Source organism: Muscardinus avellanarius (assembly GCF_963383645.1).
Source record: "Muscardinus avellanarius genome assembly, chromosome: 3".
NCBI classification, from domain to species: Eukaryota; Metazoa; Chordata; class Mammalia; order Rodentia; family Gliridae; genus Muscardinus; species Muscardinus avellanarius.
The window spans coordinates 151,257,935-151,268,920 of record NC_137788.1 but is presented as its reverse complement, the minus strand read 5'-3'; the positions used below and the strand labels follow the sequence as shown (position 1 = coordinate 151,268,920).

Sequence of the window (10,986 nt, the reverse complement as noted above, 5' to 3'; positions counted from 1 at the left end):
CATTGCCCCTGGTCAAAGGAGCCTGAGCCTGACCCCTCACAGTTTTCACTCACACTTCCCGGATAGCACAGCTGAGCCTGCTCAGGGCCACGTGACCAGTAAGAGCTTCCCTCCCGGGGCCCCAGAAGGCACAGAAATGCCCCAAAACTAAATGGTTCTCGGGGTGCAGCTGAGGGGCCCCACCCCACCAGGCGGGGGCAGGTGGCAGGGTTTCCAAGCCACGGGTGGGGCAGCCAGTCCCCTCCCCTTGGGGAAGAACTGCGCTCAGGGTCCCAGGCAGGACAAACAGCAGAGGTGGACAGTGCCTTCCACCTGACCGGCGGCTGCCCTAGGTCCCTAAGTCACCCGGTAATAGGAGCAGGTCACTAATGAGGAGACACCAGCATCCTCTTTGAAGCTGACTCCCCAGGGGACCAGGAAATCTGCTGGGTCCATTTTTTCTCCGAAAGAGAGCATATTAAAACAAAACAAACCAGAAAAGCCTTAAAGAGACCCAAGCACAGTTCCTGTTCAGGCTGGCTCTTCGGAGCCCAGCTTACTAATCTATTGCCTGTGGGCCCTTTAAGGGCCTCGAAAGCCCGGCTGGATCTGATTTAATGGCTGATACGTCAGCATCCACTTAGAGGAGATCCCAGCTAAGACCGCTAGGCTGTGTGCAGCTTTCAGCGTCTGTGTCGGCAGCCAGTTCACTGGGGAAATTAAGATTTTGGCTCAGGCCCCCCTCCTGGCTGGTTCCTATGACCTGGCCTGAGGGGTGTATGGCTGAGTTTGACAGGGGCCAGTGTGGGTCCCTCAGCACTGTGGGAGCGAGGTGGTGGGGCCAGGCAGGGCCAGGCTGCTGCCTATGGGGTGGAGGGTAAGCCTGGCTCTGGGGTGGGAAAGTTCCTCCTCCAGGCCTCCCCCACCCCCAAGGCCTGTGAGAAGCCCAAGAGGACTGAGATGGGACCCAAGACCAGGGCCAGTGTTCCCAGCTAGCCTTTCCCAGGACCCAGCTCTGAAGAGCATGTGAGTGCACAGAACTGTTCTCTGGTGCTACAATCCCACCGCCCGTGCTGGGCCCTCCCCAAGCACCCTGCCAGGCTGGCCCAGACACCCTCTTCCAGCCTTGGAACTGGACACTTGATCCTGTTTCCCACCAGCTACAGGGAAAAGGTCCCCCAACCCAGAAGATCAGGGACCGAGGAGACCCTCCTGCTGCTGCTGTCCTTCTCGCCAGACCCCTTCCCCAGGGCCTGGTCCAAGTCCTTCGGGGTCTCTGGTCCCTCCTCTCACCCTCCAAGGCACACCTGAGGCAGTCGCCTGGCTCTCATGGTTGTCCACACAACCGTGGCACTGCGAGAGCAAGGCGGCAGGAGCCCACCGATACCTGCTCCACGCAGGCCGGCTCAGAGGTGCTGAGGGGTGACCTCACCCAAGGCGGATGCCCTGCTTTGAGGAAGGGAGATAGATGCCCCCTCCCATGCTGGCAAGCCCATGGCTGCCCAGGAGAGGCAGGGCAGCCACCTGCTGCTCACCAGGCCTCCCCTGGAAGACAGGGCAGTGCTATCCCTTATCCTGAGTGGGGACAGGCAGGATGCGTGCCCCCTCCTGGGGCCGCCGGGCTCACCTGGCCGGGCTGGGCAGGCCCCTCACGCGGGCAGGTGCTTCCAGGTGCTGACGAAGGCCGTGGGGATGAGCGAGTAGGGCACGGTGGTGATGCAGTTCCACGTGTCCGAAGTGGGGTCGTAGCAGTCTAGGGTCTTACACCGCTGTGTCCCGAAGTAGCCCCCCACCACGTACAGCTTGTTCCCTGAAGCCAGGGCGTGGCAAGACATGCGCTTGGCCGTCATGTCCCCGATCCGCGTCCACTGGTTGGTCTCGCAGTCGAAGCGGTAGGCCGAGGCGGCCGTGAACTCCGTGTCGCCGCCCATGATGAATATCTGGCTGCCCAGGACGGCAGCGGCCGTGTACCTCCAGGGCTGGGGGCACTCGGCCTTGATCGTCCACCGGTTTTCCAAGGGGTCATAGCACTGGACCTTGGACACCATGTCCCGGTGGATGCTGGTTCCGCCGAAAGCGAAAAGCTTCAGCTTGGCGCTCACCACCGCAGCGTTGCTGACGCCGTCCCTCAGGGGCGCCACCATCGTCCACTTGTTGGCCCCGGGGTCGTACTTCTCCACTTGCTTCAGGGAGACGGAGGGCGAGGCCGGGAAGACGCCGGCCAGGGACGTGTGTCCTCCCACCACATAGAGGCAGTTCTCCAGCTCAGCCGAGCCATGGCCGAAGCGGGCGATCAGCATGGGCGCCGCCTTGGACCACTCCTCGTGCACGGTGTCGTACACCCACACGTCCTTGGAGACGCCGTTCTCAGAGCCCCGGCCTCCGGTCACGTACACCTTGCAGCCGATGGCAGAGGCACTGAACTCCTTCCGGGGGCTGGGCAGGTCCGCCTTGGGGATGATCTCCTTGGCCTTGTGGTCCACCTGGTAGATCTTGTCGCACATGAAGGTCTGACCCCCCAGGATGAGGAGCGTGTGGCCCGCCTTGCGCGGCCGGGCGCAGGGGCTGGTGACCACCCCGTCGTTCTGCAGGATCCTGGTCTTGCAGCGGAGGGCCTCGTCTATGATGAGCTTGGTGCGCTCGTCGGCCATGAGGAGGTCCTCGCCAGAGACGGCCTCCTTGAGGCAGTCGGAGGGCAGCAGGGCCAGGCGCACGCTGCGCAGGAGCTCGGGCAGGTGGGCCTTGCGGCCCTCCAGGTCGTGCTTCACCCACTGGAGGATGGCCTCGAACACCACCCGCTCGTCCTCGGTCTCCAGCTCATCGCTGGAGATGAGGTCCAGCAGCGTGTCCTTGGACAGGCTGTTGAAGTCCTCGCTCTGCCGCACGGTCTCGAAGTGCACCAGGCACATGCGCCAGGAGAACTCGTAGAGCCGGCGGCACTGGTGCGCGTCGGACAGGAGCATCATGCCCAGGCAGTTGGAGGGGAAGAGGTTCTTCTCCAGGAACTCGGCGGCCGCGTCCCGCACGTCGTGGAACTGCAGCATGTCGCCCGCCTCCAGCAGCGACTCGGCATTCTCCTCGTTGATGACGATGCGGGAGGAGTAGGCGAAGTCCAGCAGCAGCTCCAGCACCTCGGGGTGCAGGTTGTCCTGGAAGTTCACCGAGTCATCCCGGCTCTCCCGCAGCCCGTGACTGAACATGGCCTCGAAGTAGCGGCTGGAGGCGGCCAGCACGGCGCGGTGGCAGGGGAAGGCGCGGTCGCCGGCCCAGAGCGTGACGTCGGTGAACATGCGGTGCTTGCGCAGCGTGTTCAGGTGGGCCAGCACGCAGTCGGGGTGCGAGGCCTTGTGGAAGAGGGTGATGTTCATGGAGCCCGTGCTGCTCCGCGACTTCCGGGTCTCGTGGACGCTGACTGACATGGTGCGCCGACCTGCGGGGGGAGCACAGGTGAGAGGGGCCCGTCTGCCGCCCGCGTCCCTCTGGGCAGCTTGCCCGTCAACCCCGACCCCGGACGCCCTGTGTGCGTCTCCCCACCTGTCCACTCAGCCCTGACAAACCATCTCTCTCCTGCAGCCGTGTCCCCAAGGATGAGGCAGACAAGAGGAGCTGCTCTTGCTCTTCCCTGCAGAAACTGGTTTTGTCCCCAGGCTGGACCAGCTCCGGGACACATCTCCAGCTGGCTCCCTACCCCCACGGTGCACACAGCATCCCCATTCGGCGTAGCTCCGGCAGCATGTGTCCCTGACCACACAACACACGCAGAATATTCCTCTGCCACTACTGCCGTAGAGCAGGGCGGTGCGGACTGGGAGGCAGCTACCCAAGGCGCCAGGGCCGGGGCTCCACGCAGGCTGTCTGCTTCTGAAGCCTGGTCTCTACTCTCTCCGTCGGCCCTAGAAGATGCCGATCCCTATAGGGTTTGTGGCGGGGGGGGGGGGGGTTGTGAAACATGTTCCCTAAGTTCTGCAAACACCCTGGCAGAGGTTTCCACACCGCCCCCCAGCCCAGAGCCAGGCTCCACAGTGGCAGACAGATGTCTCCCGTGCCCCTGGGTTCAGTATGGGGAGATTCTCCAAATCCAGGGTGTCCAGAGCCCTCTGCACCTAGCTGGGATGAGCGAGGGCTTGGAGGCAAGGCTGGCGACCAGGGCTCAACACCAATGCAAGCCAGCTGCCTTGACCAAGGCAGCCAGAACACTGGGAGCCAGTGGGCCCCCCGGTCCCCAGCGACGGCAGGGCCCGGCGGGCATGCCTCCTGCCTCGGGTTCTGCCAGGCCCAGCCACAGAGCACAGGGAGTGTTGCTCGTGCAACCAGAAAGAAGCAGGCCCACCACCTGCTGCGATATGGGGCATTCAGAGCGCCTTGGCTTTGAGTCAAGTTCAGTTCAACCTGAGTTTGGGGCCATTCCAAAGCATTGTAACCCAGCTGGTAGTGAGACCCAGTTCAGGACTGTGGAAAAAAAAAGGCCCTGCCAACAGGCTGCAAACCCACACACCTCAAAAAAAGGAGCCAGAACCAACTGCATTTCAGCGTCTTGACCCACTCACGCCCGAGCAGCCTCCTTCCTGCTAGCAAGGGGGTGGGGGATTCATTTTTAATTTTCAAAGGCAATTTTCCTTGCTTGCCACCCCAGTGTAAATTTTGTACTCAAGTATAATCAAGGAAAAGAAGGATTTCATGCTTCAATGAAGTTGTAAATTAGTGTATACTACAAAGAGTGTGAGCAGAGCTGCCTGGGCAACGTCCCCGCGCCGGGGAGGAGCCCGGGGGCTGTGGACACTGTGGGGCGAGGCTGCCAACTCCCGGCCTCCGGCTCCCTGGTTATGAGGCTGGCCACCGGGAATGGAGCAAGGGCACTGTGTACGGACCCACAGTTCACCCTGGGGAACCTCTCCCTGCCCCCCACCCTGCCGGAGCCAGCCGGCAAAGGTACAGGTTCTGAAGAGAGGCGTGAGGATGGAGAATTTTTAATTCTAACGTGGGAGAGCCGCCAGCCTACTATCTCTACTGGCCGACCCCTGTTCCTGGGTCAGTATTTCCTATGGGTCGACGACTACGCCTGGGTCTGGGTCAGTATTTTCTATTGCGCCGACGCTCCTGGCCGTCGCCTGCTTCTGGGTCAATCTCATCTTTACTGCGCCGACCCCGGGTTTGTTTTTCCAGAGGTGTTTACACACAGCTACAGGTCAATCAACATTCTCATGCTGTCACCACCGGAATACAATACAGACCAATCCAAAGCACATACATTACAGGTAGATTAATCAGTACCCTCGTGCCATCACCATCTGATCTTCTCCCCAAACCTTGTTGACTCTGGGCAAAGGACAGTCAGCTGAGTCAGAGACACTAATCTAAGGGAAAGCCTTAATGGCTCCCCACAACACCCCAGCCTTCTCTTCTGCAGAGTGGGATCTGCTCAGCCTCCAAGGACCACTAGCTCGGTGACTGCTACGGGAGCATGTCCTCGGAGCCAGGCCCTGGGGTACGGCATGACCGAGGCCAAGCGGTTGGGCTGACCTGGTGACGGAGGCCTTGCCGATCCCACAGGAATTGCCCAACCTGGATGCTGGACCCCGAGACACATTGCTCCCAGTCTGGCCGGGATTGCCAAATCCTCACTCTGGCTTCCGCTGGCTCCATCCCCAGAACCTGAACCCGGCCAGGCCATCCTGTGAGGCCTTTATTGTCTGAATTCCACATGGGTGTGGGCTCAGAGGGCCAGGGACCCATTAGGAGTCTTATTCAAGGCCCTGGAATTCCCAGACCAGCTGGGGAGAGTCCGTGCTGCCCCACAGCCTCCTGTGGGCTGTGCACCCAGGCCTGTGTGGAGGCCCTGGGTCTTCTGGTTGGACAGCATCCTTCCCTACCTTGCTGGTGCTCCCATAGGCCAGGCCTGCGTTCCTGTCCTGTGCGCAGACAGCGCCTGCCTCTGCGCCCATCTCCCAGTGGCCGCTCACGGCTCACTGGCTTGCTGCGTCAGGAGTGAGGTGCTTAGCAGATGAAGTGCTAGGGCCACACATGGACCAGGGGTGGCCCCTGGCACCGCTCCCTGACTGCACAGGAAGCCCGGCATGCTCACCCCGTGACCTCAACACCCAGAAAACCACCCTGCATGCGGTCCCGCGATTTGGCCAAATGGACCCACCCGTCCCTTCCTCTGCCTGGGAAACAGCCCCGAGACACATAATGTAACCTCCAACTTGACTGCAGACTCGGAGAGGAAGACGAAGGTGGTGGGTGCAATGCCCAGCGGCTGCAACCGCAGGCGCACCGGGGCCCCAGGGTGTGGCCGGCACGCCCTTCCTCCCTGGACGGAAGCGGCTGTGTTCCTTCCTCCACTGTGGGCACTGAGCATGGGGAAGCAAGGATGGGCAGCTGGCCCCAGGGGCTGAAGTGGTGCATCCCAGCTGCTGGGGGTGGACTCCGGCCAGGCTTGGCCAACCAGCCCGTGCGACCTTGCAGCTGAGATGGGCCCTGCACCCCAGATAGGCCACGAGCCTCACTTCTAGGAGTGACATGGACTGAATCTCAGGACTTCCCACTAGAAAGCACCAGGGCTGGGGTCTGGAGGGTGACGGCCCTGCTGCCAGCTGCCCACGAGGGAGGCTGCAGAGCCTGAAGCCTGGGGCTCGGGCTCCCCCTTCTGCGGAGGCCTGTCGCTTGCCTGGACATCAGTGCTCCAAATCAGCCATCGGGGGCCGCTTGCCTTTGTGAGGGTCTCGCTCTGTATGTATATCCCTCTGCCCTTCCCACCCCAGGGAGCCACCCTGGGGCCAATGGTCTTGGGGAAGTATTTTCAGTCACTCAGCATCTGTGTTCAGTACCAGGTATGTCCCCACCCCTGCCACAGGAGAAAAGCATAAGGCAGAGGGCGCTGGTGACAGGCAGGGCGAGCACAGGAGAGGGCAAAATGCCACACCAAGCGGGGCTCGTGCTCGCCCACACCAGAGCGGCTCGACCATTAAGCATCGTCCTGGGCTCTGCTGGATTTGAGGCACTGATAACTGTACAACACCAAGCCTTACGCTAGCAATGAAAGAGGGACAGGGCTGCGTCGGACAGCGCCTCCCCACTGCGCCCGACGGTCCCGAAATGCACCAAAGGACAATGCGTCCAGCTCGGCTTTCTCTGCACCCTTGGGAAGCTAACCCAGGAGGACAGGAAACACAGCGGTCAGGTGAGCCCTTCAGAACACCTGCCCGCTCACAGGAGATTCCGGCGACTCGAAGCCGAAGGCCCTGTTCTGAGGGGACAGTGAGCCAAGAGGCGCTTAAAGCTGCCATCTGGACGCTGCTCTGGGGGAACGGCTCCCTTGGTGCAGCGCCAGTCCCTCCTCCCCTTCCTCTACCTGTCAAGGGTTAGCAGACCTCCCTGTGAGGCTGCTCCGTCCTCTCCACTGGAGGCCAGAGGAGACAGAAGCTCTGGGCCCTGCGGGTGGGCTCCTGCTTCTGGGTGGTTCCTGGGTGTGGACGGCACAGGTCACCTCAGCAGCTCAGGGCTGCAGCCAACCCATGTGGCCCCAACATGTGAATCAGACAAAACGGTGCTGGGCGCAGTGGTGCACACATGTAAACCCAGGACTTGGGAGTCACCCAGAGACAGGAGGATCTCAGGTTCCGGGTGGGATCCTTAGCTACTTCGAGAGACCCTGTTTCAAAATAAGAAATAAAAACATGCTGGGGGGTGTGTGTAGCGTGGAGGTAGAATGCTCCTAGGATCAACCTCAAGCACAAAACAAAACAAAAAGAGCCACCCTCCCAATGACGCTCAGTCTCCGGGCCTAGACACAAACCTCAGAGAGGAGCAGACAGCTGGATTTCAGTCCACACCAGGCCAGTGAGTGGTCCATGGTCTGCAGGAGCCAGCACTGACAGCGAGCGGGTGAGGCCTGGCCCTGCCCGGCCCCAGCCGGAGTCAGGACTCCCACATCGCTTTCGTGAAAACACAGAGCTGCGAGGACGGAGCATGCGCCAAGGCCCACTGCCATTACTCCCACCGTGTGTGTGTGGGGGGGGGGGGTACCGGGGACTGAACCCAGGGCCTCGTGCGGCTAGACAAGCGCTCTAGCACTGAGCTGCATCTGCCCTCGTGAGACTGCACAGGCTGGCCTCAATCCTGCGATGGCCTTCCTTGTCTTCCCGCGTCACGGGGCCCACAGGAGTACCACTCCCATTTCACAAGCAAGCCAGGGTCCGGCCCTGGAACCCTGGCCCAAGGGCACACGCTGAGCTCGTAATTTTTCTGCTACACTGAGAGGGAAAGTGTACGTGTGTGTGTGTGGGGGGGGTAGCTTAGGAGCAGACCAGTAGATGTCTCCCCTCCCGACCCTTGAGAGCCGCTAGCCCTGCCAGCCCCCTCTCCTGGAGGCTGGTACACAGGCCAGGGAGCGACCTGCCGCTGGGCGGGGAGGTGTCCTCCTCCCTGGAGTGTGCCCGCATCAACTCAGGAGGACGGTGCCCATGAGGGGGCTCATCACGCAGGTCAGGTCCAGGAGCAAGGAGCCCCTGGGGAAAGTGAATGCCGGGTGCGAGGAGCAGGCCCCTGCCCCAGGCACCCGCTCTCCGCCCCTCCTGCCTGCAGTTTGGATCGCGTGACAGACCAGCAGCTGGATTGAGGGCCGGCCGCTTAGTTCTGACTCATTTGTTCATCCGAAGTTTCCCGAATCCCTATGTGCCACAGGACAGGCGCGGGAGGGGTGTTGGCTGCACCCAGGCAGGCGGGGGAGGCGGGGAGGGACAGCGTCCTGAGTAAGCAACTGACTGCACAGCACTCATCTCCCCCGTGTGCGAGGAAAATCACAGGAGAAGATCGGATGTGAGCGGAGCCAGCGGGGACCACGGGAAAGGAGGGTTCCAGGCAGAAGAATGCGGCAGCCACACTCCTGTCTCGAGGGGTGGCCGGCCACGCTGGAAGAGGCCACACGGTCCCAAGGCGGTGGTGCTGTGAGGGAGCTCCAACCTGCCGCATGGCCACGGCAGCTGGCCACCTCCGCCCAGGAGCCGGACATGTGAATGGAGATATACCTTGGATCTTCCGCTGACCTCGGCCAGCAGCCAGAACCAGGGATCATACACCTGACCCCGCTGACTACAATGGCCACAGGTCACCAAACACACACACACACACACACACACACACACACACACACACACATACACACACACAGAATTTGTTTGGTGGTACTGGGGATTGAACCTAATGCCTCACACATGCTCTGCTACTGAGCCATATCCCCAGCCCAGGCTGCTCAATCTAAAAATCTAAGGTCACCCAGGCGTGGTGGCGCACGCTTATAAATCCAATCCCCACGCTTGGGAGGCTGAGACAGGAGGATCGCACAGGTTCGAAGCCAGCCTCAGCTACTTAGTGAGGCTGTCAGCAACTTAGTGAGACCCTGTTTCCAAATAAAGTATAAAATAAGTCTGGGAGTATAGCCCAGAGGTAGAAAAGCCCCTGGGCTTTTAATTTTAATTAATTAATATCTCAGGTCAACCCTCATTAAGCACTTGCAGGATACCAGGCGGTGCTGAGAGCTAAAACAACGCAGATCAAGACGTCCTGAGTGGTGGGGAGCAGAGAGGTGTCTAGCAGCGTGGCGTGGTCCCCTCAGCCCCCACCCAGGGGCACTGACAGAACTGGCCACGCAGCTGAAGAAAGCCCCAAGCTCCTCGATGCCCGGAGCCAGGAACAGGCCTGAAGACAGCGCAGCCACTGACGTGTGGCCGTGGGAAAGTCGACGTATCTCAAAGGACCTATTTTCCTCAATAAAAAGAGATGGAAGCACAGTAGTTAGACTCCGGGGCTGTTGCAGGAATCAAGTGAGGTGTCCCTGGAGCGTACCGGGACAGCAGAGGCCGAGCGTTCTTAGCAGCCGGCCACTTTACCATCGCTGCTGTGGTCAGGACGCTGCTGCCCGGTCCAGGCCCGCTCCATCCCCGACGTCCACTCTGAATAGGGCTTTTCATCGTACAACCACGGTTTGCTTCATTTTTTAAAAATACATATTATTTTCTTTTTTTTTTTTTTTTTTGGTGGTACTGGGGGTGAAACCCAGAGGCTTTCTACCTCTGGGCTCTACTCCCAGACCTATTTTTTATATTTTATTTGGAAACAGGGTCTCACTGAGTTGCTGAAAGCCTCACTAAGCAGCCGAGGCTGGCTTCGAACCTAAGCGATCCTCCTGTCTCAGCCTCTCAAAGCACAGGGGTTACAAGCGTGCGCCACCACGCCCGGCCTAAAAATATGTATGATGAGTAAACTCCTGAAGCTCTGGTCAAGCCTGCTGGACCTGGGGTACTCCTGGCGCTGCAAGGATACAGGACCAAGCGGCGTCCAGGTGCAGGGCGCTTCAACAGCTGCTTCCCGACGAGGCTGTGGCTCAGATCCCTGCCCTGGCCCCGTCCAGCTTAAGAAGCCCACAGGCGACCTTTCTTTTGTGTGTGTGTGTGGGGGGATTGAAGGTGGGGGGACTGGGGATTGAACCCTGGGGTATCCTACCTCTGAGCTATACCCCCAGCCATTTTTATATATTTTTTATTTTGAAATAAGGTCTTCCAAGGTTCTCCCTAAGTTACTGAGGCTGGCCTTGAACCTGCAATCCTCCTGTCTCAACCTACCAAGTGCTGGGATTACAGCTACGCACCACTGCGCCCACTCATTCAGCCTTTCAGTTTTCACATGGAAGACAAACTGAGCACCTTTCTAAGCAAACGTCTGTCAACTGGAAGTGAAATCAGAATGCACTGAGTCAGAGATGCAGCTCATGCTAGGTGCAGATGGAGGACCCGGCAATGGGCGCCTTCCCTAGATGCTTCCAGTGTACAATGGCCTTTAAAACAAAACAAAACTGAACAACCAGCAAACCCTTTTTCTATATGAATTCAGAAAGTCATATGGGGCCAGGGTGTGGCTCGGTGGCAGAGCTCGTGATTAGCATGTGCCAGGCCCTGGGTTGCATCCCCAGAACCAAAGCAAAGGCCAAGCAAAAATATGTATGCATCTGTT

The 10,986-nt window shown here is 60.0% G+C and overlaps 1 protein-coding gene across 1 annotated transcript; it reads right to left on the bottom strand.

Annotated features, from left to right (window-relative positions):
- Window positions 1-1,628: 1,628 nt before the first annotated feature.
- Window positions 1,629-3,413, bottom strand: KLHL25 (kelch like family member 25; the record flags this gene model as incomplete). Its single annotated transcript, XM_080692091.1, has 1 exon — window positions 1,629-3,413. The coding sequence occupies exon 1, from the start codon at window positions 3,396-3,398 to the stop codon at window positions 1,629-1,631; it is 1,770 nt and encodes a 589-aa protein (XP_080548217.1). The 5' UTR covers window positions 3,399-3,413.
- Between the last annotated feature and the right edge of the window lie 7,573 nt (window positions 3,414-10,986).